Source organism: Myotis brandtii, unplaced genomic scaffold (genome assembly GCF_000412655.1).
Source record: "Myotis brandtii unplaced genomic scaffold, ASM41265v1 scaffold157, whole genome shotgun sequence".
Classification (NCBI taxonomy): Eukaryota; Metazoa; Chordata; class Mammalia; order Chiroptera; family Vespertilionidae; genus Myotis; species Myotis brandtii.
In genome coordinates, this window is record NW_005355708.1 from 6,213,157 (window position 1) to 6,240,659 (window position 27,503).

The window sequence follows — 27,503 nt, forward strand, 5'->3', positions numbered from 1 at the left end:
TCATAGTCATATCCTGACTACTCAGCAGGGAGAACTGACTTTAGGAGGCAGAGTGTGACTTCACTGTTGACAGCACATAGATGAGATTCTACTAAAGTTTGGGTCTCTGGAGATCTTTCAGAGGAAAGAAGAAGCTGTAAGAAGATTTTAGCAAATGTCTGGGTAGTTCATTTTGGTGTCTTGGCCTTGCACTTCCTAGTTCTGTTGATTAGTAGCAGCCTTTTGGAGAAGTTGCAGGGTCCCTAACCAGTCCTTTGCCATAGGTATGTAACAACTCTTAAGCTTGCTTTAAGCAAGTATTGCCCAACTAGGGCCCTGTAAAGACATGCTAAGCCAGTGGTTCTCAACCTTCTGGCCCTTTAAATACAGTTCCTCATGTTGTGACCCAACCATAAAACTATTTTCGTTGCTACTTCATAACCGTAATGTTACTGTTATGAATCGTAATGTAAATATCTGATATGCAGGATGGTCTTAGGCGACCCCTGTGAAAGGGTCGTTTGACCACCAAAGGGGTCGCGACCCACAGGTTGAGAACCGCTGTTCTAAGCTGTTGCAGCCAACTAATACACCCTGATATTGACTTGGGTTCAGCAATTTTCTAGACATTGCTCACCCCCATTTCTATGATGGAAATGTATGATTTTCTTCTAAGACTTATCTTCACGCCTCTGTTCTCTGTATACACACAGATTAGATGCCTCACTTCCAAAGATTGAAACACTGAGGGATTATTTTAGAGGGGGTGGGCAGTGGCCACAGAATAAAGGATGCAGAGAAACACTGCTTTAAAGGGTGTTAGAGTATTAGAAAGTTTGGAGGTATAGTTGTGTGAATACTTCTGAGTTTACTAGTAAACGATTCCATGGTCCAGTCTGAAGCCGTGTGGACTGCAGACTTGGAGTAGCCTCTATTTAAGGCCCCGATACTTGCTTAGGAGTTTACTGGATGATAGTGTCCCTTTGGGATTTGTGAACTTCTTCTCGACAAGTTTGAAACCAGGAACACTTGGTCTACAAGCTGGACCCAACCAGCACAAGCTGGGCGGAAGACTGGACCTCCTTATGGAATGTATCTGTTGACGTTTTTGCTTGTTTGTTTTTTTTTGCTTTGCTTTAGTTTTGGGTCCACATGCAACTCCTTGTGTGACTTCTAGACCTGTTGAAGGAGGGGGAAATGCTTTCTCTTCATTTCTTCCTTCATATTCATAGAGCCAGTGCTTAGATCTTTATATTTCTGAAATGCATTTGAAAGTCTCTCTCTTAAGTTCTTCCTAAATTATCAGTGGATTTCTTTTTGGCTGGAAGCATTTTTGTAGGAGACCTCAGGGTGGGGAGGTCTCACTTTTCTGTTATCTATTGGAAGGAAGGTAAAAACATGGGGCATTACTAATTCAAGGGCATTGCCAGCCTGAGGAGGAAAGGGATTAGCGATTGCCCTTGGGGAGATGCTCCCAGGTTGTACTGTTGGATTTGTTCCAGTTGACGGGATTCCAACGTGGAAACCGATTTTCCTACGGCTGAAAAGAGAGTCCAGGAGCAGGCTCAGAGTCAGCACTCAGCCGGGGTGCGGGGTGGGGGGGCTGCCCACTGCGTGTCCAGGAAGCGCTCTTTTCAGATGCCCTGAGGCCCCCTCGGCCCAGGGAATTACTATACTTCTCCTCACGCCGGGGCCTGGCCGGCGTGCTCTGCTCAGGAGCGAGGGAGTGTGAAGGGGCTGAGTGACCAGTTAGACGTTGCTGTTTGCCTCCTGTGCGGAGCTCTGAGGAGTGTTGAGATGACAGGGCTGTTTGTGTCACAGGAAGAGCAGGCTTACAGACCCAGCTGTTGGAATCCTTCCTTTGGACATCTCATTCCTTAGCTACAATTTGTTTCGACATCAGAGCTGCATGCTGTGCCGAGCCAGAAGCCCCAGAACATCACAAAGCAGAGGTTTAGCTGGGGTGACTCTTGTTTTTGATGCTGAGGGCCCTGCGATGCCAGTTTGTCCCTAGGCTGTTGGGTGGCCTTTTTCATCTCAGCCACAGGGTGAAAGTGGCTCAGGGAGCAGTAGGCACGGGCCTGCACATTTCCAGATGCCCTCTTTCTAGAGCTTCCTCGTCTACCTCTCCTTTGGGACTTGGTGGAACGACAAAGCAGCCTCTTTAGAGAGTGTGAATAGGGAATAAGAGACAGCAGGCAGGACTATGTGATTGGAAGTGGAATATTTCTGCTCCTGATCATTGTCTAATTGGAAGTCTCAGATTAGTCTGAAAACAGAGCAAATCATTTCCCAGCCTTCAAAAAAGTAATTGGTAAGCCAACCCTCCCTTCCCAGGGGAAATGAAGTCACCACTCATTTCAGAAGCCAATCCTAGCCCAGGAGTGACTCAAATGTGCCCCCCCCCACCCCCCCAAACATACCGTATATGTTAACTGAAAGAAGCATTGAAATGTAGTGTGGTGATGATGACGTGTGTGCTTTGCTCCTGTCCAGGAGCAGGAATGGACTGTACACTTAGCCTGTGTGAGGTGACTGGTGGGGTTGAGAGTTCCATCTGGCACTGGATCAGCTAAGCTAACCTAGTGAGCAGATCCCAGCTGAGTCAAAGGATATGCAAATCTGCAGGTTTTCTCTTTTGGTTCTTAAGCTCCATATAGGCTCTCCCGCTCTGCAGCCTCTAGGGTTCATGCATTCATCCACTCAACAAATATATATATTAAGTACCTACTATGTGCCCGGTACAGAGGTATATCAATGGGTGAGGCAGAGAGAAGTCCATGCCTTTAGGAAGCTTACATCTTAGTGGGAGACAATAAATAACTAATACAGGGGTCCTCAAACTACGGCCCGCGGGCCACATGCAAATACAAATATTGTATTTGTTCCCGTTTTGTTTTTTTACTTCAAAATAAGATATGTGCAGTGTGCATAGGAATTTGCTCATAGTTTTTTTTTAAACTATAGTCCGGCCCTCCAACGGTCTGAGGGACAGTGAACTGGCCCCCTGTTTAAAAAGTTTGAGGACCCCTGAACTAATAGATGTTAGGCAAGGAGAAGTGCTAAGAAGAAAAACAGAGGAGAGGAAAAATGTGTGTGTGTGGGGGGTATAATTTTATAGGGCAGTTTCGGAAGGCCTCTATGGGAAATGACATTTGCATAAAACTGAAAGAGTGGAAAGACTGAGCCTTACTCAATCTGGGGTGAGAGACAGAGGGTGAGAACGCAAGCAGAGAGAACAGCAAGTGCAAAGGCCCTGCCTGAGAGGGGCCTTATCTGGCTCGTTCAGGAACAGTAGGGAGGCCTCGTGCTGACGTAGTGAGGGAGAATGATCGGGGCGAAGTCAGAGAGGTCACAGGAGACAAGCCCTGGGTGTCACTGTGGGGACTCTGGCTCTTCATTTGAATGGGAGATGGAATGCTATTGGAGGGCTCTGAGCAGAGGACTGACGTCATGCTTTAAGTTTGATGGGTCTCACTGGATGCCTGTTGAGAAAAGACTAACAGGGACAGGTCAGAAGCCCCGCCAGGAAGAAGGCTTTCACAGCTACACAGGCGAGAGATGATGGGGACCTGAACCTGGGTGGTAACAAGAGGTGGTGGGGAAAGCAATCAGATTCTGAATGTATTTTGAAGGTAGAGCCAAAAGTTTGCTGACTCCAATGCAGAGTGTGGAACCAAAGAAGGATCCAGGATGACTCCCACGGCTTTCGGGCTGAGCAGCTGGAGGGATGGGGTGTCATTCACCGCAGTGCGGAAGTTTGACAGGCTCAGAATGAGATATCAGTAGCCCTGTTTGGGCTAGAGATGCTTACTAATACATCCAAGTGGAGACTTCAGTAGGCAGTCAGATATACAAACCTGACAATATAAATTTGGGAGTCCTCATTATTGATTTTTTAAAACTATGAGACTAGATGAAATCACCCAGGAAATATGTGAAAACTGAAGAAAAACGGGTCTGGAGACTGAGTCCTGGGGCAGCTCAACCACTTGGAATTTGGGGGGAGGGGCGGACCCAGTAAAGGAGTCTTACAAGGGGTAGTCAGAGAGGTAGGAGGCTAACCTGGCAAGTATGTCTTGGAGTCAAGTGAAGAAGGTGTTTCAAGGAGGACGAGGGGTCAACTGCCAGATCAGCGCAGAAGATGAGTCTGAGAGTTAACCATTAGGCTTAGTAAGGTGGAGGCCACTGGTGGTGTGAGCAGTGTTTGTGGTGTGGATGGGGCAGGCGCAACATGGTTGGAACAGGTTTAAGAAAGACTGGCTGGGAAGAAATTAGGGACAGTAAATACAAGTGACTCTTGCAAGGAATTTTTCTGGAAAAAAATAATAGATTTCGCTAATAAAGGGAATTTTAACTTTTTTTTAAAATATAATTTTATTGATTTTAGAGAAGAAGGGAGAGGGATAGAGGGATAGAAACATCAATGATGACAGAGAATCATTGATTGGCAGCCTTCTGCGTGCCCCAACTGAGTATGGAGCCTGAAACCCGGGCATATGCCCTGACCTGGAATCTGAACCGTGACCCCCTAGTTCATAGGTTGACGTTCTTCAATCATTGAGCCAAGCCGGTCAGGCCAAAAATTTAACTTCCTGATGAAATTGTGGACACACATCAGGGTCATGGGCTGCGGATGGGATCAAAGTTAGGAGTAGGGAAGACTGGATGGCTTGGTAAAGTGTCTGGGTGGAGACAAGATCTCCATTCTGATCCAGCTGCAACCGAAGTATGTGCCCTTGGCCTGGAATCGAACCTGCGAGCCTTTGGTCCCAGGGCCCACACTCTATCCACTGAGCCCAAACGGCCAGGGCTCCATTCTTTATATACCTTCCTCCTTTGGCCTGTGGCATTAGCAAGGCATCCCCCAGAGTTGTTCATATTTAATGAAAGTCAAAAAAATTTCTTTTACTGTTATAGAGCTCTTTTATATGGTTATTGTGATTGCTGGAGATTAGCTTCTGGGAAATATTCTGTGCAATTTGGAGTCATTCGCAAGCTGATTCTCTGACTTAGCCCATTTGTCAACTCCCTTTGAGGTCCGATGTTGTTCTCTAAAACCAGCCTGGTTTGCTTTTCCCTTACCAGCTCTGAATTCTTCCAGGCAAGGCAACTGGGAAAGACTAGGCTTAGAAACTGTTTTGTTGGCTTTAGGCCAGCTGAGCTGACCAAAATAGACAGCAGAAGGACTGTTTGTGCAGAGTGAAATTCCTCCAGGGGAAATACCATAGCAGGAGGCCAAGAAAGCAATCGCTGGGATGGTAGGAACCTGAGGCAAAAAAAAAAAAAAAAAAAAAAAAAAGCTGCGTACCCACAAGATCTGGCTATGGAATTTGAGTCAAGTTCTCTCTCAGAGGAGAAAGAGCTTCGTGAAGCCTACTGTTGTAGTATTTCTTTGGTCCCCTTTTCTCTCTCATTCTCTGCGTCTCAAGTGAAAGACCAGTGGAACAGCCCCTAGTCCGATGGCCAGAGCTTTGGGATCCCTCAGGCCTCTTCCTGTTATGCCCATGGAAAGACCCCCGGGACAGAAACACACTCCCTCCTGTGTGGGGGGAAGTGCTGTGAAGGGTGCCCTGGTGCCTGTACCCGGGCACATAACAGGAGCATTTACCCCACATTGTGGGGGTGGGAGGGAGAGGAAAGTTTCCCCCCAGTAAGTTATAAAGGACCTCGGAAGGAGGCCTGGAGATCAACAAATGGAAGAGAGCATGCTTGGGCTCCAAGTGAGAGAGGGCATTTCTGTAGGTCCAAAAATGGAGAAAACGGTGTGCCTGCCGGAGGGAAGGGCAGGAGATAAGTAGGAGAGGTAGGGGGGAAGGAGGGGCAGGTGGTTTTGACTTCTATAAGCTTATCATGAGATCAACTGGAAGTTCTTGCAGGATTTTATAAGGGGAGAGGCTGGATGGAATTTGCATTTTAAAATGATTCTGACCAGATTATGGAAGCCCGAGAAGAGGGGCAAGACCAGAGCTGGGGAGCTATTTTGAAGGCTTTGGGCAGTATTTCAGGCTGAGCCACAGTGGTTAATGCTAGGATAATGGCGATGGAGGTGAGGAGCAATGAGTGGACTGTAGAGAGCTTTATATTTAGGAGGTAGAATCAGGAGGGCTTGATTGGTTGGCAATGGGGATGATCCTCAGATGTCATTGTGATTGGAAATACCAGGAGAGAGGCTGGTTTAACCAGTCATTCACTCAGCCTGCAGCACTGAAGGGTCCCTGGGCTGTGGACTGGACTTAGTGTATCTGTTCAGCAAACAGACCTGGCCCACCCTGGGAAGCCCTCCCGTCTCAGGGGTCCTGGAAGGCCTCTGTGAGGAAATGACATGCCTGTTACGTAGTGGTCTCTCAGTAAATTTTGCTGAAAAAAACAAAAAACAAAAAAAACAGGCTGAGACCTGAAGGATGAGTAGGTCTTAGCTAGTAAGAGAAGAAAGAGCTCTAAGCAAGGAAAGGGCAGTGGAGAGATGAAGGATCTTCAAGGATCTGGAAGAAGGCCCCTGGTGCCAGGGGATGAGAAAGCTGGAGAGAGAGTGGGCAGAGGTGACAACTCAGTGTGGGAGGTTCTGTGGGCAGTCCAAGCGACAGGCCCACAGAGGGCTGCGTGTACCGGTCTGCACTGGGCTGAGAGACCTGGGCCACAGAGGACCTGGGAGTTGTCAGCCTATGGAAGGTGCTTGAAGCCAAGTCAGAGGGGACAGAGGTGGAAATGAATAATCTATCTCAGCGGTTCTCAACATGTGGTTCGGGACCCCTTTGGCAGTCGAACGACCCTTTCACAGGGGTCGCCTAAGACCATCCTGCATATCAGATATTTACATTATGATTCATAACCGTAGCAACATTACAGTTATTAAGTAGCAATGAAAATAATTTTATGGTTGGGTCACAACATGAGGAACTGTATTTAAAGGGCCAGAAGGTTGAGAACCACTGATCTATCTGTATATCAAGAGCTGGGATACTCGGGATGCTTTTCTGCTGGTCTTAGAATTAAACTGGCTTCCAGTATAGAGAAAGGAAAGACAGTAGTCCCATCAGACACTGGACGGCTTGTTGGATGACCTTGGAAGTTTTCCTTGAAACCTGAGAGCTACTCTTGCCTGTATAGTAAATCCCTGTAAAGTTTCACCAGCCGAGGTGAAATCTCTGTTGGGAAAGTCTTAGCCAACCTGAACGATAGAACTCTGAAAGAAATGACACCTTCTTTTTCAAGAGTATGCAATAATCCCACTTACCAATGTTGCTAAATGTAGGGTTCAGTGACTGGATGTAAACTGCTGTTAAAAGCCAGTGGTACATCCCCGGCCCGTGTGGCTCGGTTGGAGCATTGTCCTGTACATCGTAGGGTTGCGGGTTCAGTCACTGTTGAGGGTGTGTACAGGAAAGCAACTGATCGATGTTTCTCTCCTCTCACATTGACGTTTCTCTCTCTCCCTCCCTCCCCCTTCCCCTCTCTCTAAGAAAATCAATAAGCATGTTCTCGAGTGAGGATAAAAAAAAGAAAAGCAAACGGTACAATTAAAATGGTGGACGTGGTATAAAACAGTAGGAGTCCTTTTGCAGTCTTCATACAACTATTTAGCATTGCTTTGAATAATATGAAGGAAAGCACAATTTATGTCCAGATTACACATTTTAAATATAAGGTTCCAAATTAATGCGCTTCTAAAGTACTTTGATCAGAGTCTTGTAGTTACTATCTGCGCCATTTCTTAACCACTTCTCATTTCCAGACACCAACGGGAAATGCTTCTCTTCTCCCTTTTATGGTTAATCTCGGTATAATTCTGCAATGGCGGGGAGCGAGATCCTCTCTGTTTTGGTTGCCCAGGGGCCACAAAACTCTGAGTGATCCTAGGAGAGATACAAACATCGGCTTGCAATCTAGAGGAGTATTTCAAGAGCCAGCTGGGGAGGAAAATGAAACCAAATTGAAATGGTGCAACGTCGAGCGCCAGCAGTCTGCAGCTTGCTTCGGTAGATTCTGCTGTGGCTTCCTAACTGAAGGCTCACTCAGAGCCCCGCCAGGTCTCCAAACAGTTGGAGTCCAGGGTAGTAATGACTGCAGCGGGAGACAGGGAGATGGGAAAGGCAGGTGAGTAAGAAGCTCTAGGCCAGTTTTCATTTTGTTTGCACTCTGTCCTGTTCTGATGTCCTTCCGTTTCATAACCGACGATGTCTCAGGGAGAGTCATTCACCAAGTTTAGCTAAGTGAACCTGAGCCCAGGGAGCCTCCTGGGAAAGCCTCTGCTTTCCCTTTCCAGCCCTGCCAGCAGCTAACTCATCTTGTGTTTTTATCAGTAACGTGGTCTGAGAATTGTAAACATCTAAAAGGCAATTCAGTCCAACTTCCCACCCCATCTAGACATCCTGACTCCAACAGACACTTACTCTGCCTCAGGCTAAATGGTTCCAGAGAAGGGAGAACATTACTTCAAAAGGCAACTTATTCCATCTTTTGAAAGTTTCCCTCTTAATCTGAAATCTGCCTTCTTGAAATTTCCATCCTGAAATCTTGGTTCCACCCTTTGAACCCAGGATGGAATATAATACCCTGGTGGATATTGCTGCTCGGGCACCCTGGTCACAACCATTGCTGCTGCTCTCTGAACCAGCTCCTACTGCAAAGCCCCCTTTCAAAATGTCCCTCAGAATGAAACATGCCACTCAGATGTATGTAGCCCAAGTGTGCAGAACACACTAGGACTATTATTTTTCTTCTTCTGTGATTGAACTTTGGGAAATGCAGTGCAAGATTGCAGTAGCTTTTTTGGCAACCGCATCAAGATTCTGTTGGCGCCTGTTTAGCTTTGAGTTAAAACCACTGCAGCTTTTTCACATGAGGCTCACGATTAAGCTCTGTCTTCCTGTCCTATATACATCTTACTTTTTTAAAAATCTTAAGAATTTATTCAACTTTAAAGTTTAAACCACCAGTTACTGATTACCCACTACATGATTAATGCTTTTCATATCAATTGTTGATGCCTCCTGGAATCCCATGAGCCCCCACTGGGGATGTGCCCACAACCAACATACATGCCCTTAACCGGAATCGAACCTGGGACCCTTCAGTCCGCAGGCTGATGCTCCATCCACTGAGCCAAACCAGCTACGGCTACATCTTACTTTTTTAAAAATCTTAAGAATTTATTCAACTTTAAAGTTTAAACCACCAGTTACTGATTACCCACTACATGATTAATGCTTTTCATATCAATTGTTGATGCCTCCTGGAATCCCATGAGGATGACTACCTATGTTTTATAGAGGGTGCTGATGGCTAGCACAGTACAAATTCTCACTTAGGTCTGGAGCCTTCTGCACATACCATTTTTTAAAGAGCTCTTTGAACCCTAATACTGACACCCATTGTGTTTGCAATCCTTCTCAGTCTTGTGACATCTGCAAATTGAACGTGCCTACTAAGTCGTTGGACAGTTTTCCAAAGTTGGGAGGTGGTTAGACTACTCTAAAGCAGCAATTTCCAGTCTCTGTGGCACAAAAGCAATTTAGTGAGTCACAATCAGCATCTATATATATAAAAGCCTAATATGCAAATTGTCCCCGAGGGAGTTCTACCGGGAGACCCAATCGCTCGCTATGACATGTGCTGACCACCAGGGGTGGCACGGAATGAAGGGAGGCCCAAGCTGGTAGCCCGAGGGAAGGCCCTGATTGGCCCTGATAGCTGGCCAGGCCTAGGGACCCTACCTGTGCATGAATTTCATGCACCGGGCCTCTAGTTTAAAAATAAAAGCCTAGGCCCTGCTGGCATGGGTTCAGTGGTTGAGCATGGACCTATGAACCAGAGGGTCATGGGTTTGATTCCCGGTCAGGGTACATGCCTGGATTTCAGGCTTGATCCCCAGTAGAGGGTGTGCAGGAGGCAGCTGATCAATGATTCTCCTGCTCTCCTTTCCTCTCTCTCTAAAATCAATAAAAACATTGACGTTTCTCTCTTTTTCCCTTCCTCTCTAAAAATCAATTCTTAATTTTAAATTTTTTATTGATTTTAGGGGAGAGAGAGAGATATAGAAACATCAATGATAAGAATCATTGATTGGCTGCTTACTGCACACCCCCCACTGGGGATCGAGCCCACAACCCAGGCATGTGCCCTTGACTGGAATCAAACCCAGGACCCTTCATTCTGCAGGCCAATGCTCTATCCACTGAGCAAAACCAGCCAGAGCTCTAAAAACCAATTTTTAAAAATAGTTTAAAAATACGAAATAGAGTAGGAAAATATCAAAGTCCATCACATGTAGTAAGGGCATATTTTGTTTCTGGAAACTTTATATATATATGTTGATTTCAGAGAGGAAGGGAGAGAGAGAGAGAGAGAAACATCAATGATGAGAGAATGAGCCAAACTGGCTAGGGCATCTGGAAACTCTTATTGCATGAGCACGGGACAAGGAAGTGTGTGGGTGTATGTGTGAGTGTGTGTGCACTGGATCTTGATGTAAATTGTTTTTATAGCTGTGGTTCATGGTCTGAATAGTTTGAACGCTGCTGTAGAGAAAAGATGTTTTGAGTCAACTTAGATTGTTTTCATTATAATGCTACAACTTAATTATGTACTCACATAAATCTGTGTATCAACTCACTGATCTAGCTCCTATAAAATTAATTAAATAACTACCCAAAAGCCAGTAAAATTCAAACCGACGACAACATTCTGGGAGGACGACATTAGTGTGAACTTGAATCGCTGTTGTCAACATAAGCACGGCACAGACTTGACACCATGGCCTCCGTGGCTTCCGCACGCCCACCCTGCAGTGGCTAGTGAGGAGAGACAATCCTCCCAGTTTCTGAAGAGCTGTCATCCCTCACGTTGCACAAATGTATCGAATGAGTTAAATGCAGAATTAAGTTGTCTTAATTAGCCCACGCCGTTAGAATAGTACCACTTGGCACTAGTGCAGTTGTAAATACACACATCGGCCCTGAAATGTGCAAATCTGGGGTAAGCAACAATCACCCAGCGACCTACAGTATTTGTTCCTTTTTAAAAGATAATCTTCACAGTGAAAACAAGAACAAAACATTCTGGTAGAGAGAGCTGGAGCCTCTGAGGAGAAGCCTGCAGACCCTGGTCCTGGGCCCCATCCCTAGTGTGAGGCACCCTGGTTGACCTCGCAGCAGCCAGCTAGACAGCATGGATCTCAACACTTAGGTGGAGGCACGTTCAACTTAGCCCCCGAAATAGACTGTTATCCTGCCTGCAATGCCTTCCCTTCTTATCAGAATATTACAAAAATTTCATCCAGGTGCCTTGTTGAAAGAAAATGTGCAGCGTATACCATTCTGACGTATCCAGCCAAACCCCCACAAAACAGGTTTGTTCAGGATGACAGACGTTTTTTGCAGCCGTGTGCTTACTCCTATGATTACTGTCCTGCTCCCTTACCTCAGTAATTGTAGTGCTGGTCAATCATTCATTCTAGGGTTTTGACAAGGATCAGAGTCTAATATTTCCAGATCTCCCTCTACTCTGGGTTTTGCCCGGAGCTGCCCTCTGGCTCCTCACTCGTTTTACTCCTGTGCTACAAAGTCTCTCCTCCTCTGAAGTGCTGCTGTGTGGCCTTAGAGCCTGGGAACCATTTAAGGCGTTGGTGTTCCTTCTTACTAGTCCATCACCTGTCCTGATTCAGTCCCCCATTCACCTTTTCTTCACCTTTTCCCATTTAAGAATCTTCCTCCCAGCCCTAGCTGGTGTGGCTCAGAGGATAGAGCGTCAGCCTGCGGACTGAAGGGTCCCGGGTTTGATTCTGGTCAAGGGCACATACCAGGTTGCAGGCTCAATCCCCAGTAGGGGGCGTGCAGGAGGCAGCTGATCAATGATTCCCTCATCATTAATGTTTCTATCTTTCTCTCCCTCTCCCTTCCTCTTTGAAATCAATAAAAATATATTTTAAAAAAACAACAACCACCCTTCTCCCATAGAGAGAAGCCAGAGGCCAGCGAAAATTGAATTGTTCCACTTTCTCCCCAACCTCTCCTCTCCTCAATAGATGCCCAGCAGGGGCTCAATGCCTAAGCCATTTTGCCTTTTTGAGCCTCTGAAGTAATTAATACCCTTCTTGTTTCTGTACTTCCCAAAATCTACTTTCTAAGGGTCTAGGATACAAGTTAGACTCTGCCCTGTGTCCTTTTTTCTTCAGTGATGTATGAACTGTAAGATGGCTTAAATTCTTTCCCCCAATTCTCATGATTTCCATTTTACCTATCTTATATTTATCTTAGGTGAGACTTAATTCAGAGCAGAGATTCCTTTAATTACTTCCTCAATGTTCTTTATCTTCCTTTATTTTAAAAAGAGTACAATAGAATACATTTATTGTGAGAAAATGACAAAATACAGAGAAAAACAAGGAGAAAAATTCTCTTAGTCAAGCAAAATCCAACTACCAGGAGATAATGGTTTTTAACATTTTAGCAATTTAAGACTTTTTCCTGCTATATTCATATATTGAAATACATACACATTTAAACAAAAATAGAATTTACTCTATCTTTATTCTCATTATATTCAGTGATTAGCTACCTAGTCTTAGTGATACCTATTGGGCCAACCAGGTGATACCTATTGTCTTACATTGAAGTGTAAATTCACATAAAGCACTTCTCCATATGCTATAGATCAATACCTGGGCCGTTGGGCCTTTGTGGTGAAGGCTGAGCATAAAGCACCCAGGACTTGGGCATGGAGTAGATGTGTCCTCCTCGTCAGGGATCCTGACTGAGCCAAGCTTCTCTTCCAGGCTGGCGTGGCGTCTGGCCACAGCAGCAGAGCAGGAAACCTGGGTCAGGGCTGGAGGAGTAGCTGGGGGAGGGGGCTTCCCCACCCACCATGCAGGGGTTCTGACCTCGGGAGAGTCAGCAGTGCCCCACAGAGAGGGCTCCATAGGTTCACGGTGCAGTTACGGAAGCTGCTCCTGGTATAATCTCAGCATCTTCGTGTTATCTCAGGCTTTATGTTGGCTGGAGGGGACAGTCCAGGGAAGGCAGGACCAGCTGTCCTCACAGCCGTGGATGGCTGAGTCTGAGGAGAGGAGAAGGGCACCTGCTGAAAAGATGCAGGTTGCTCAGCTTGAGTGGGTCAGTGTGGGGAAAGCTCTTAGAGAAGCGGCAGCAAAGAGACAAAACGGAAATACCAGGCAAGTGGGTTTGGGTTCTTTGGGGGCATTTTGTGCATTACTTTCTTTTCTTCCAGCAGATCCACACACCAGCATGGCTGCCACTGCTGCTGTCAGTCCCAGTGACTACCTGCAGCCCGCTGCCTCCAGCACCCAGGTGAGTGGGCTCTGAGGGTGGGGGGCCGCATCAGCCTGGAAGGACTCCTGAAGCTGCCATTCAAACAGACTGAGCACTCACTGTAAACACCCCAGGACAGGAGACCAGGGGGAAAGTTGTTATCTACTGTTTCTGAACTAAGAAACCATGGCCACTAACCTAAGGTGCCACAGTTGGGTCAGGGGGAAAAGCAGGATTAAACTCAAGGTCTCTTCCACTAGACTCCACTGACCATAGAAGGAAAATAGAGACTGTGTCCCCACAGCCCAGAGACTCCCTTGTAGCCTCAAAAGAGCAGCCTTCCCTGGTCAGTGAAGTCATGTCCCTAGAAAACACTTGTCCAGAGGGTTTACTCCTCTTGTTGCTCCTCCCTTTTCCTTTCCCTCTCTCCCTTCCTCAGTTGAGGAATCAGGGATCCCTTAATCGCTGTGGTGAGCCAACGGAACTCCATGTACGAGCTCAGGGTGGTTCTGTGCCCAGTGGGGAGTAAGTGGCCAGCTCATGCTGTTAGTTCACCCTGTCCTGGGTGCTTCTGGGGCACTCCCTCCTGAGAAAGACATTTCCCACCCTTTCTCCCTTATTACTCAAGTGGAGGCCGGTGCACGTCATTCGTGCACTGGGGGAGGGACGGGTCCCGCAGCCCAGCCTGCACCCTCTCGCAGTCCGGGACCCCTCGGGGGATATCTCCTAAGCTGGCAGTCGGATATCCCCTGAGGGGTCCAGAGGTGGGAGAGAGGCTTCGGCCACTGCACTCGCCAGCCGTAAGCCCGGCTTCTGGCTGAGCGGTTCTGCTGCTGTGGGAGTGCACTGACTACCAGAGGGCAGCTCCTGCATTGAGCGTCTGCCCCCTGGTGGTCAGTGCGTCATCGCGACTGGTCTGCTGCTGTTTGGCTGATTTGCATATTAGGGTTTTATTATATAGGATGGAGAAACCAGCAGGGACAACAGGACCATTGCAGGGGGAGGGTGCTGGCACCCTGCCTGCCGCGGAAGTGGGGAGGAACCTGCCAAGAGGAGAGGATCAAAACAGGCAGAGGGTGGCTGGGCTACAGGCCCTCATGTCTCACTCCTTTTCTCCTCTGGGTTTTTTGCAGGATTCCCAGCCATCTCCCTTAGCCCTGCTTGCTGCAACATGTAGCAAAATTGGGCCTCCAGCTGTTGAGGCTGCTGTGACACCTCCTGCTCCCCCACAGCCCACACCACGGAAACTGGTCCCTATCAAACCTGCCCCTCTCCCTCTCAGCCCCGGCAAGAATAGCTTTGGAATCTTGTCCTCCAAAGGAAACATACTTCAGATTCAAGGGTCACAACTGAGCACATCCTATCCTGGGGGTCAGCTGGTGTTCGCCATCCAGAATCCCACTGTGATTAACAAAGGGACCCGAGCAAATGCCAACATCCAGTACCAGGCAGTCTCTCAGATTCAGGCGAGCAGTGGCCAGACCATCCAAGTACAGCCCAATCTCGCCAACCAAATCCAGATCATCCCTGGCACCAACCAAGCCATCATCACCCCCTCACCATCCGGTCACAAGCCTGTCCCCATCAAGCCAGCCCCTGCCCAGAAGTCAAGTACAACTACCACCCCCGTGCAGAGCGGGGCCAATGTGGTGAAGCTGACGGGTGGGGGTGGCAACGTGACACTTACTCTGCCTGTCAACAACCTTGTGAACACCAGCGACACCGGGGCCTCCACTCAGCTCCTCACGGAGAGCCCTCCCATCCCGCTGTCCAAGACGAATAAGAAAGCCCGGAAGAAGAGTCTTCCTGCCTCCCAGCCCTCGGTGGCTGTGGCTGAGCAGGTGGAGACGGTGCTGATCGAGACCACGGCGGACAACATCATCCAGGCAGGAAACAACCTGCTCATTGTTCAGAGCCCTGGCGGGGGCCAGCCAGCTGTGGTCCAGCAGGTCCAGGTGGTGCCCCCCAAGGCCGAGCAGCAGCAGGTGGTGCAGATCCCCCAGCAGGCCCTGAGAGTGGTGCAGGCGGCATCTGCCACCCTCCCCACTGTCCCCCAGAAGCCCTCCCAGAACTTTCAGATCCAGGCGGCCGAGCCAACGCCTACTCAGGTACCACGCACACCCTCTGCACCTGCCTTCCTCTCCTTAGCACTAACTGGCTAGCGCTCCACTCAGCTTGCCTTTGAAGATGCTGCTGATGCATTTCCCGAGTTGATCTGAATGTTCAGAGTCAGTATCGTTTGGGGTGGGCAGTAAGTGCGGGAACCAGACTCTCCTGGGACACTGACTTTTTCTCTCTGGTCCCTCCCAGGTCTACTTCCGTACGCCTTCCGGTGAGGTGCAGACGGTCCTTCTCCAGGACAGCTCCCCAGCAACAGCTGCACCCACCTCTGCCACCACCTGTAGCAGTCCTGCACCCCGTGCTCCCCATCCGAGCGGGACCAGCAAAAAACACTCAGCCGCAATTCTCCGGAAAGAGCGTCCCCTGCCAAAGATCGCCCCTGCCGGGAGCATCATCAGCCTGAATGCAGCCCAGCTGGCGGCGGCGGCCCAGGCCATGCAGACCATCAACATCAATGGTGTCCAAGTCCAGGGCGTGCCTGTCACCATCACCAACGCCGGCGGTGAGGGAAGACCCCTGGGCTGGGGCGTGGGTAGTGCCTGCACATCCCTCGCATCGGACTGTGCGCCAGCCCCGTGCTTCCCAGGAACAGGAGTGAGGATAATACCTGACACTTGTCTCATCCTTTCCCGCTTAAAAGCGTGTCCACTCGGTCCTTAGCCCTGCGAGATAGTGTAAGATGCTATTGGCCCCAACTTACAGCTGAAGACCTTGAATATGGTGGAGAGACTAAGATATGCTAGGAGAAAACTCCAGCTAACACCAAAGGCAAATTCGTTTGGTACAGACCAAAGACAGATACATCTTCAAGGGAGGCCCTGGGTAAAGAAACTTGAAGGAAGACTTCCAGAATGAGGAAAGCCTTGAGTTAACGTTGGAAGGACAGGAAGGAGCCTTTGGCAGTGGGAATGGCTTGTGCTTCACTTCTGCTGAGTGGGAATATTTGGTAATATTTACAGTATGAAAGCAGCGTTGCAAATCAGCAAAGGAATATTGTAGCTACCTGGCAAAAACGGTTCCTTGCCTTGCCTTCTTTAGCCAGGTGAAGGCCTTTACAGGGTAGTGGCACTTGAACACCAGCAATAGGTCAGCAGCACTCCCCTGCTTTGAAAGGCTTTATGCAAGTCCTAGAGGACTTGGTTTTTTCCCCAAAGCCCTCAGAACTGTCTTCTTTATTTTTTTAAATATGTTTTTATTGATTTCAGAGAGAGGGAGAGAGGGATAGAAACATCAGTGATGAGAGACAATCATTGATTGGCTGCCTTTTACACGCCCCCTACTGGGGATCAAGCCTGCAACCCACCCCCCACCCTCAGCATGTGTCCTGACCAGGAATCACACCTAACCTCCTGGTTCATGGGTCAACGCTCAACCACTGAGCCACACCAGCCTGGCTCTTACTCTTATAAACAGAAATCCCTGGAGACTTTCCTGAGAGCAGGTATCTCACAAAGGCCTAAGGCTGGAGGAGATTCTGGAAGAAACACCCCTCAAGACAAGACCCTTCCCAATTAAAACACGTGAAAGCACATTTGGCTGGTGTGGTGTGGTGGTTCAGCACAATGATGCTGATGTCAACTGCCTGGGTTCAGACCCGAGTCCTACCACTTACTAGCTGTGTGACCTTGATATGTTATTGGGCCTCAGTTTCTTCAGCTGTGAAAGGAGGATAATGTATCTGTTTCATAGGACTGTGAAGGTTGAAGGCGTATCTGGCATATAACAGGCTCTCAAAAGCATTAGCTGTTCCGGTTATCCTTATCATGTGCAGAAGGGAAGGAGGGTGTCAGGCTCCCGGCTCTGTCCCTTCAGGCTTCCTCACCCCAACCATGCCCTACCGCTCCCCACAGGGCAGCAGCAGCTGACGGTGCAGAATGTTTCTGGGAACAACCTGACCATCAGTGGGCTGAGCCCCACCCAAATCCAGCTGCAGATGGAGCAGGCCCTGTCTGGAGAGGCCCAGCCCGGGGAGAAGCGGCGCCGCATGGCCTGCACATGTCCCAACTGCAAGGATGGGGACAAGAGGTAATGGGAGCCAGCCTGGCAGCCTGGCATGTGCCTGTTCCCCAAGCGCCTTCCTGGGACACAGATCGGGGGGGGCAAGGTAGCGACTCCACACCACCTTGCCTCCTCACCTCCTCTGTGCTCTCTGACCTGCCCCACATCCTCTCTCCATCCCATCCTGCCCCCATCTTCTCTTCCTTCCTCACTACTTTTCCCTTTCCCTCCCTCCCGCTCGCCATTCCCAGGTCTGGAGAGCAGGGCAAGAAGAAGCACGTGTGCCATATCCCCGACTGTGGCAAGACTTTCCGGAAGACATCCTTGCTCCGGGCCCACGTGCGCCTGCACACCGGCGAGCGGCCCTTTGTCTGCAACTGGTTCTTCTGTGGGAAGAGGTTCACACGAAGTGATGAACTCCAGCGGCACGCTCGCACCCACACAGGTCTGTTCCCTCCCCCAGTGGCACACTGCCTCCCAGACGGCTTCTCCCCCCTTCCCTGGCAGGCTTGCAACCACACAGGTCCTCCCCCCACCACTCCCCGCAGCCCCACTCCATGGCCCCCAGTGGCATCCAGATTCCTGGCCCTGCCGAGGAACTGCCACCCTGAGCAGGGGCTACAGACTGTCTTCTCGGCTCCGAGCCTCCCCAGGAAATGCTTTCTAGCCATTGCTTTACACGGTGTTTCCCGAAGCATCGTGCAGCCTCGATGACTTCTTCCATAGCTGCAGTTATTTATGTGACAAGCACCAGCGTCGTATGCCAGGCACTGTACTGCGCACTTCACAGCCGACTAATTCAATCCTCAGAACAACTCTATGGGGAGGTTGCTTCGATCATGCCCATTTTACTGAGGCATGGAGAGGTGGCTCGGTCTCAGCTAGTGGAGCTGGGTTCAGATGCAGGCTCCCAAATCCACACTCCCCCCCCCATTTGAAATATAATCATATCGATGAAACTATACATTGCTACATTAAAGACAAGTTATAGAATAATCCCGAGTAATGTTGATAGGAGCTACAACTTTAGCCCAATCTATTATTTTTTTAAATATATTTTTATTGATTTCAGACAGGAAGGGAGAGGGAGAGAAACATCAATGATGAGAAAGAATCATTGATTGGCTGCCTCTTGCATGCCCCCCACTGGGGATCAAGCCCACAACCAAATAGAACCAGGGACCCTTGAGTCCACAGGCTGACGCTCTATCCACTGAGCCAAGCCAGCTAGGGCTAGCCCATCTATTATTTCTCTCTCTTCTTCTTCTTCTTTTTTTTTTTTTAATGTTTTTATTGATTTGAGAAAGAGCGGGAGAGAGATAGAAACATCAATGAGAGAGAAACATCATCAGTTGACTGTCTCCTGCATGTCCCCTACTGGGGATCAAGCCTGCAACCAGGGCATGTGCCCCAACCAGGAATCAAACCATTGACCTCTTGGTTCCTGGGTCGACACTCAACCACTGAGCCACACCAGCTGGGCTAGCCCATCTATTTCAATTACAGGTATTATGATTTCAGATTTTCAAGGATGCAACAGCACTACATTGAGCTGTTACTACCAAGTCCACACTCTTAATTGCTACCCCATATTGCCTTTCCTATTATTATTTCCTGAATGATTGTTCTGAAATCGTTTCACTATTTTCACTCATTTATGGGTCCAATCACTATTATTATTATGATGTTGTTGTTGTTGTTGTTGTTGTTAATCCTTACCCGAGGACATTTTTTTTTCCATTAATTTTTAGAAAGAGTGGAAGGGAGAGGGAGACAGAAACATTGATGTGAGAGAGACACATCGATTGGTTGCCTCCTGCATGCACCCCGACCAGGGTCAGAGAACTTGCAATCAATATACATGCCTTTGACCGGAATCGAACCCGGGACCCTTCAGTCTGCAAGGCCAACGCTCTACCTACTGAGCCAAACCAGCTAGGGCGCAATCACTATTGTTTTTGACATCACAAGCTTGATGTCACGTGTGCCTCTCCTCTTGGGGGGCTGGGATAGTCTGTGAATGAGCTCTGTGAGTGATGGCCATCTCCTCTTCCTAGGGGACAAACGCTTTGAGTGTGCCCAGTGTCAGAAGCGCTTCATGAGGAGTGATCACCTCACCAAACATTACAAGACGCACCTGGTCACGAAGAACTTGTAAGGCCCACTGAGGCGGGAAGCCCGAAGATGCAACCCCCCTGGTGGAAAGGAGGCCCCAGCGGTCCTGGGCCTGCCCTCAGCCCCTCCCTCCTGTTTTGCAACTGTCCTCACAGGAAGGGGTTCTGCTGCCCCACACTCGCCTCTGCTGAAGCCCTTGGCTCTGCCCTGGCCCTTGCCTCTCACCAGACCGGGGACACTGGCTCTGCCCAATGAGACGTTCTAAACCAGGACGAGTGGGAACCTTTATTTCCAAAGGAAAAACATGAATTTCACTCCATCGAGGAGCAAAGTGAGTCCTCCCCTCCCCCCCCCCAACACTGCGAGAGTCGCATCATCGTGCCATGCCCCGCTCTCCTGCACCTCCCTGACCCCGGCACCTCAGCCGCCTCGGGCCCTGCACCCAGGGCACCACCGGCACCCACCTCCTGCCAGGCTCAAGAGGCCACCTCCACTCCACATGCCCCGCCCTGCCACAACTCTTCTCCAGCACATTCCAACTTTCTATTTAAAAATGAAACTACCACGGACTCCCTGATCCCCCTTTTTCTATGGAGAACGTTGCCTTATACTCTATTTCAGATAATGAACACTGTGTATTGTGTGTGCTTTAAAGTTTTATTTAATTGCTCCCTTCCTCCTATACTTGTTACTCACCTCCCCCATGCCTGCTTTCAGTTTAGGGTTTTGGGGGGCAGTGATGAGCATATGGGTTTTTTTCTCACTAGCAGTTCTCTTTTCTAAATGACACAGCATTTCAATTTGAATCTGGATTCAGATAAAAACTTCACATCCTGAACCTTTCCGCTCTCCCTTCATCTCACCTACCCCTACCAACCCAAGCTCTAGTTATGTACAGTGTATATTGTATAATAGACAATTGTGTCTACTACATGTTTAAAAACATATTGCTTGTTATTTTTGAGGCTTTTAAATTAATAAAATACAACTTTATTTTTAGTTGTAACTGCTTGAGGTATGTTTTATGATTGACAGATTTGTTATCCTTTATTAACGATGTACTTTGTTGTTCAGCATTGGGCTGACAAAAATTTTTTCTTGCTAATAAATTTAGTTGCCTGAGGCAAAATCCGCAACTTGGCAGTGCAGCTTCCTTTGTCTTTGACCTCATAGAGCTTGGAGAGGGGACTGAGGGGAGGGAACCCTAGTCTCAGTGGTCCACCTGGGACCAAGGCAGGACCTTCCTCTCCTGGCCTGAAAAGGGTCGCAGCCACATAGACCTCATAGCATTGGCACCAGCCCCCAGAGCACCTGGGTGGGGCCTCCAGGGGGACAGGCCTAGCATAGGTGTTCCTGCTTTGTTCTTCTATAGCCAGTTTTGCCCAGATCAAAGCAGGCACACTGTTCAGACTCAAGTCACAGCAATGTCTCCCTTACCAGCAAGCTGCTTCTTCCACTCAACTCTCCAACGTCCAGACACAGGTCTTGCTCTCACTTGGGAGAGATAGCCAAAGGGGCCTGGCTCTGTCATTTCCAGAGGCTAAAGAGTCTGGAGAAAACGAAATTCCCTAAGGACCCAGATCCCTTCCCAGGGTGGAGAGCCAGGCCTGGAGCCCATCTCTATCCGAGAGAGGACCCTGGCCACAGATTCTGCTTTTCTCCTACCCCTCACCCCAGCACCAGCGGGGGCAGTGAGCTGTTTTGTTTTTACCAAGTGTTGCAGATTCACATCTTGGTGGGGATTTGCGGGGGAAGCAGAGAGGTATGAAGGAGGTCAGGGTTGTGATGTTACGGAGATTTTGGTTGGAGTACACGGGCGGGATGCTGAGAGCAACTGGGCTGAAGGGAGAGAGTTATTCTCAAGCAGATAAAGAACAGCATGTGCTCTCCTTACACGGACGGTGCCTTTTTACTCACCTTGAAGGGTGCACCCAGGGTCGCTGTTCCGTGCAGGAGCGCCCAGGCTCCTTTGGAGCTATCCACTCCCTCACTCTTTCCTTTGTCACCAGCGGCTGCATTTGCAAGCAAACAGCTCTTCCTTAACGCCAGTCCACCCTCACCCACTTCCGCTGGAGAAATAAAAGGGAGCCGGATCTCAGACGGATCACAGGTTCTCTGTCTCCATCACTTCGTGATCAGGCAGGAAGCCCCGTCCTACCCATACTTAAGTCCTTGGAGTGATACCAGACCAACTCTGACACAGAAGCCTCATAATGAGCCCCTCAGCCCGGCATCTCATCGCTTCACTGGCAGGTGGAAGACGGGGCTGTATTTCTCTCTTCCTCTCGTGTGGATGGTGCGACTGAAAACAAATGCCTCGCTGAGTTCTGAATTAGGATTGGTGGAGAGAAGGGGAATATTAACAAACGGACCTCTTTCTCCCACGTTCCCCATTGCCTTGGCTATCAGGCACAAGGAATCATCCTTTCCTGAGAGCTGATTCCAAGTCATCTGCTTCCAGTGCGGAAACTGACCGACCCCTGGGCATCCTTTGGAAATGAGGGTGCCAGCCCCGAGGGCAGAACTGAGTGCCGACACTTGGGATTCCCCTTCTCCACGAGGCAGGTTCCAAAGTTACGCCTGGCCGTCTCTGCCTCCCATGGGATGCCCGCGTTAGGAAGCGGGCAAGAGAATGTATTCTGCCTAGCCCAGGAAATGGCATGAGGGCAGAATGGAGAAACCTGGTGGCAAATTAACCCTCATCTGCTGCAGCCCATCCATTAATTTACTTGTGAGTTGCAGGGGGTGGTGGACTGTTGTCCAGGCTAGAGCCACCCCCAGGACACCTGATGGGCAGGCTAAAAATGGAAATTTGGGGGCAGGCTATCCCCAGCAGCTTGGGAGTGCAGGGCCATGCTGCCCACATTCCATCCTCAGGGTCATCTGTACCAAAGCCACCCTCCCTGCCCCATCTTGTCTGCTCAGTGATGCTCAACACAGCAGCAGCTCTTTGATTCCAGATCCTAGAATTATAAACCGGAAAGAAAAGAGGGCTGGGGAAGTTCTCCCCATACTGAAGGCAAATCCAGGCAGATTGCCCTTAAAAAAAAAGTCAAACCAGCAAATAGAACTCAGGCTTCCTTCAAACTACTCAGTCCATTTCTTCAATCACCTTTTGGGGGCTCACTGAGGCCCTACGTGAGTATGATGATGGGAGCCACTTGCAGCATCTCAGGTCCCTGGACCCATCAGGGGCTCCTGGCTCATGGATGTGGCTGAGGCCTACATGGGAACCTAACGCACCCTCTCAGGACAGAGACCTCTTGTAACCTGACCAAGGCCTTGGGGCTGGGAGAAAGCCACTAAAGGAACTACAGGAATCTCAGGACAGGTGGCAGCTGGGTGTCCTAGTGAAGGGGTCCTCGGGGAGGAGAAGAGGCAGGAAGTGGATCAGGGAAGATGGAATGAAGAACAGGGATGCGGGTGAAAAGAAAGCAAACCGTAGTGGGAAACGGCAGGGAACCGGGGCTGGAGAAGGGAGTCAAATACCTACCAACACTCAGGATCTCTCCACGAAACTAAGAATCGCCAGGTCACATCCTTGGGCCGGCCTGGGAACCTGCTATCCAGCCTCCTACCTGTGGCCCACACGCTAATGACAACGCAGCCAGTGCCACAAAGGAGACTGGTGCCCTGAGACCTCACTCAGCTTAACATCCCTCCAGCCAACAAGGACACTTGGCCAGGCTCCCACCGGGTGCAAAAAACCCCCACAAAACACAAAACCACACACACAAAAAAACAACCCAAGCCCTACTCACAATGCCTAGCACTGGCTACAGAGAGGCTTAACAAAACAGTTTACGCATAAACATGACAGATTAGCACTTCCTGGCTGGCATGCTGAGAAGGAGCCAGAGAAAGTCAGTGACACAGTCCATCCCATTAAGGAGCTCCTAATGGGGAACACGTATGAAAACCATAGGATGTATCTGCAAAGTGACCCATGAGCACATGCAAGAATCGTGTGAGGCGTCAACCCCATAACCACAGGCAGGACACTCAGGTAAGTCAGTCTCCTCTGCATCTCTCCTCTGGGTCCCCTGATAACCATACTTGGGACTCAGGCATCTGCTGGCAGAACACCAAGCACCCACCCTTCGGTGTGTCCTGAGTTCACCCCAAGCTGGGCCCAAGAATTCCCGAGCTTAGAGGCCCCAGCACGCGCACACACACACACACACACACACACACACACACACAGCCTGCCATCAGCCCCCTGGAAAGCTAAGCACTGTATCATTTCCATCATCCTGCACCTCTCCCCTCCCCCACTGTCCTTAACTCTCCCAGACCCTCTGACATGCTCACCGTCCCCGATGGTTTCAGGTGCCACTTCGGTGGCTCATGACACCTAACCTGGTCTCATTGGCCCAGACCTCTCTCCTAAACTCCAGACTCAATTATATAATCGGACCAAACGTGGGTGTCCCATAAACCCTCGCACTCCACGGTGACTTCCTCTCCCCGCCAAACCTCCTCCTCTAACATGCCCCACTTCAATGAACAGCACCGCCCATGTCGCCTGAAGTCACCCCGGTGAGTTGATTCCCCTCCTCTCCATCTCCGCCCACCCACATACTCGGGCGCTAGGGTCCTGCTTCAGTTTGGACAACACTGCAGTGTCCTGACCTCCTTCACCCACCATCCACTTGGTCACCAGGTCCCAAAACACAACCACTAAGCTATCATGGAAATATATAATCCAATCATTTAGACTAAAGGATGATTTCAGAACATATATGCAAAAGAATGCCCAGCTGGTGTGGCTCAGTGGTTGAGCATCGACTTATGAACCAGGAGATTATGGTTTGATTCCCGGTCAGGGCTTGATCCCCAATACGGGGCATGCAGGAAGCAGTTGATCGATGATTCTCTCTCATCATTGATTTTTTAAAAATATCTTTACTGATTTTTTACAGAGAGGAAGGGAGAGAGACAGAGAGTTAGAAACATCGATGAGAGAGAAACACCGAGCACCTGCCTTCTGCACACTCCCTACTGGGGATCGAGCCCGCAACCAAGGTACATGGCCTTGACCAGAATCAAACCCGGGACCCTTCAGTCCACAGGCTGACGCTCTACCCACTGAGCCAAACCAGTCAGGGCTCATCATTGATGTTTCTATCTCTCCCTTCCGCTCTGAAATCAATAAAAATAAATATTTTTTAAAAGGCTTTGAAAGAAAACAGGCAAAGCGTAGTCCCAAACCCACCTGCAGCCTTTTTGTTTCATATGGAGAAACCAGTGTGCCTCTCTGTACAATGAAATATTGCAATCTATTTTCTATCCAAGATTTTGGAGAAGAGATTAATAAATTTACCAAGTGGGGAGGGGAGGGTGGCAAAGTATTTAATAAAAAGCAGTGACAATACAAAATTCATTTCTCCCACACAGGCAAAACCCTAGCTGAGGGTACAGCAGTAGAGGCACTGCCAGTGGGTGTGTTCCCCACTCCTTCTTGCACTGCGGGGCTGCTTTGTGATCCGGACACCAAATCCCACGAAGCAGAAAAGCACAATGCAAGCCTACTTGTTATCTCAAGACAAAGGGGGAAATAGTACAAGGCAACCAGTTGCAAGCTTCCTCGCTAATTGCCGAGAAGGGGAGAGGCTGCTGGAATCTACTTTTTCTCATCTGGTCTTGAAAATAGAGGAATTAGACACTGTGGTTCGACAACAGCCAAGGATAAAAAAAGAATCGTTGTCTAAAAGCCTAACCCATGCCATCTGCCTGATCCTCAGCTGGCACGCCGCGCCCTTGCCTAAGTGCCCGGCTCGCGTTCTCACCACCCGTTCCAGCAGGATCACCCTGCTCCAAATCTCCCCAAGGCACCCAGCTTTTACTCACATTGTTCCCTCTTCCTGGCACGCTTGTTCCACTGTCCATCTGCAGACACATACTCATTAAGACAAATACAATGTCTGCTCCCTTTACGAAAGATTCCTGACTGCTGGAACCCCAGAGGCCACTTCCTCCTGTTTGCTCCCCGTCTCCTCACAGAAGCACCTGTAACTCTTCAGCTTACAGATCTGCTTCCCCCTACAGACTACAAAACCCTGTGGGCAGGAACCGTGTCATCTTCATGTTCGTATGCTCAGACCTAGCTCAGTACCTGGTCCTAAAGAAGACTTTAACAAATGTCAACTGAAGGAATAAATATCTATACAGTTGGCCCTTGAACAACATGGTTTTGAACTGCATGGATCCACTTACCAGTATACATGGATTTTTTTTTCAATACTGTTAATGTATTTTCTACTTATTTATGATTTTCTCAATAAAATTTTCTTTCTCTAGCTTACTTTTTTCTAAGAATACAGCATATAATACATGTGGTAATCGACTGCTTATGTTATCAGTAAGGCTTCTGGCCAACAGTAGGCTGCTGGTAGCTAAATTTGGGGGGAGTCAAAAGTTATGCGTGAATTTTCAATTGGGGAGGGGTCAGCGACCCTAACCCTTGCATTGTTCAAGAGTCAACTGTACTGTAATGGTTTAATTAAAACCATTCAAATTATCCTTGTCTTGGTGCCCTAGAATCCTGGGTCCAGGGTAGCACATCCCAGGCGTGCTAAGAGTGTGGGCCCATGAACAAAACCGACTGAGTTGAAGGGCACTAATCATTGCTTACACAGATTTAAATGCAGGTGCTGGGAGGAGGGGAGGACAGCAATGTTCATACGTGGAAAGACAACTTCAATAAGAAAGGAAGTCCAGTCAGCTCTCTCTCAATCATGTTGACGGAGGAAAACAATGCAGCAAAAAATTCTAACCAGTGGAGAATCTACAGATGCATATTACTAAGCCTTGAGACATGTGTTATTTCTTCGCAGCAAATTTGTCTTCCAGATTCTATTTGGCTCAAGCTATGTGCCCGTGATAAAGGATGACAGGTATCGAAAGTAGAGCTTTATGAAGCTTAGCTGTCATGCAGACACCTGGGCAGGGCAGGAAGTCCCCTTACCTGACAGTCCTGGGGTGCCTGCCTAGATGGTTCTCGCAGCTCCCCTTCCTGATGATGGTGGAAACGAGGACTAGAGAGAGGCCTTGACCCACGGCTGCCCCAGCCAGGCCAAAGCTGGAATGGGTAGGCACTGGCAGGTTTCCCACTTCTCAGCCCTGCATCCTGGAAATGGCTTGGCACAGCCACCTGCTCTCGTGCCCTCAGCTATGGCTGGCATTGACTTCGGTACCAAACTCCAACTCTCTAGGAAGGGCAAGAGGTGAAAAAGGGGAAACTCGGCAGAGAGGGGGAGGCGGGGGAGGGGTGGGGCAGAGGTAAGCTTTCCATCGACCTGGCTGGTCTGCTGCATCAGGAGAGGGGAGGCCATGAGTAAAGAAAGCAGCCTGCTCTGGCCTGGGGTGAAAGAAATGAGGCTGGAGAGAGGGGGTTCAGAGCTGGAGGAGGAAGACGGTGCTGGTCTGGGACAGCTTGATCCCAAATTTCCCTCTTCCCCTTTCCCATTCAGCTGTCTTCCTTCTCATCCCCGCCTCCCCCCCAAATACACACACACACACACACACACACACACTACACAGCACCTATTTGGAGGGGTCACTAGTCTCTTCAGCCTCTCCCACTCTCAAGCCTTGATTTCTTCCCCAAACCAGATGTCCTCTTTCTCCGTCTCCCCACCCCCTTGCCTTAGGGTCTGGCCCCTAATTCCATTTCCATTGGTCCGTTCCCAGGCCACCAGCCTGCCCCGCAGGGACACTTCCTGCACTAGGCCCGCCTTCGGGCACCGACCAGGGGCCAGCCACTTCACACTGACCCTTCCCTTCGAGCCCCCAGCGGCTCGCCCACCGCCCCCGGCCCGGGAGGCAGCAGCCCGATACCTTTAACAAACCTCCACGTGCGTGTTAACCGCGGTGACAGAATTTCCTTATCTCCCTGCTCCCGCCCCCAGCGGCGCTGCCCATTGGCCGCTGGCTTCCTCTGTTCTCGCCGTCATTGGCCGCGCTCCGGGAAACTCCGACCAATGGAGTCCCAGCGCCTGTCTCCCTCCTCCGACCCTGGGC

At 49.4% G+C, this 27,503-nt stretch overlaps 1 protein-coding gene and 1 long non-coding RNA gene across 3 annotated transcripts; one reads left to right on the forward strand and one right to left on the reverse strand.

The window, feature by feature from the left end:
- Positions 1-7,601: 7,601 nt before the first annotated feature.
- On the reverse strand, positions 7,602-27,434 carry LOC102257477. Its single transcript, XR_313338.2, has 3 exons — positions 27,321-27,434; positions 12,641-13,059; positions 7,602-8,043 (listed from the first exon to the last, which is right to left on the reverse strand). It is a non-coding gene; the product is annotated as an uncharacterized LOC102257477 (long non-coding RNA).
- SP2 (Sp2 transcription factor) lies at positions 13,004-20,617 on the forward strand. 2 transcript variants are annotated; one of them, XM_005861935.2, is made up of 7 exons: positions 13,004-13,286; positions 14,381-15,355; positions 15,558-15,870; positions 17,219-17,393; positions 17,618-17,811; positions 19,424-19,520; positions 19,637-20,617. In XM_005861935.2, the coding sequence occupies exons 1-7, from the start codon at positions 13,026-13,028 to the stop codon at positions 19,734-19,736; spliced, it is 2,115 nt and encodes a 704-aa protein (XP_005861997.1). In that variant the 5' UTR covers positions 13,004-13,025; the 3' UTR covers positions 19,737-20,617. The 2 variants fall into 2 exon arrangements, with proteins under 2 accessions (XP_005861997.1, XP_005861998.1); XM_005861936.2 differs by having other exon boundaries at positions 19,424-20,617.
- Positions 27,435-27,503: the final 69 nt, after the last annotated feature.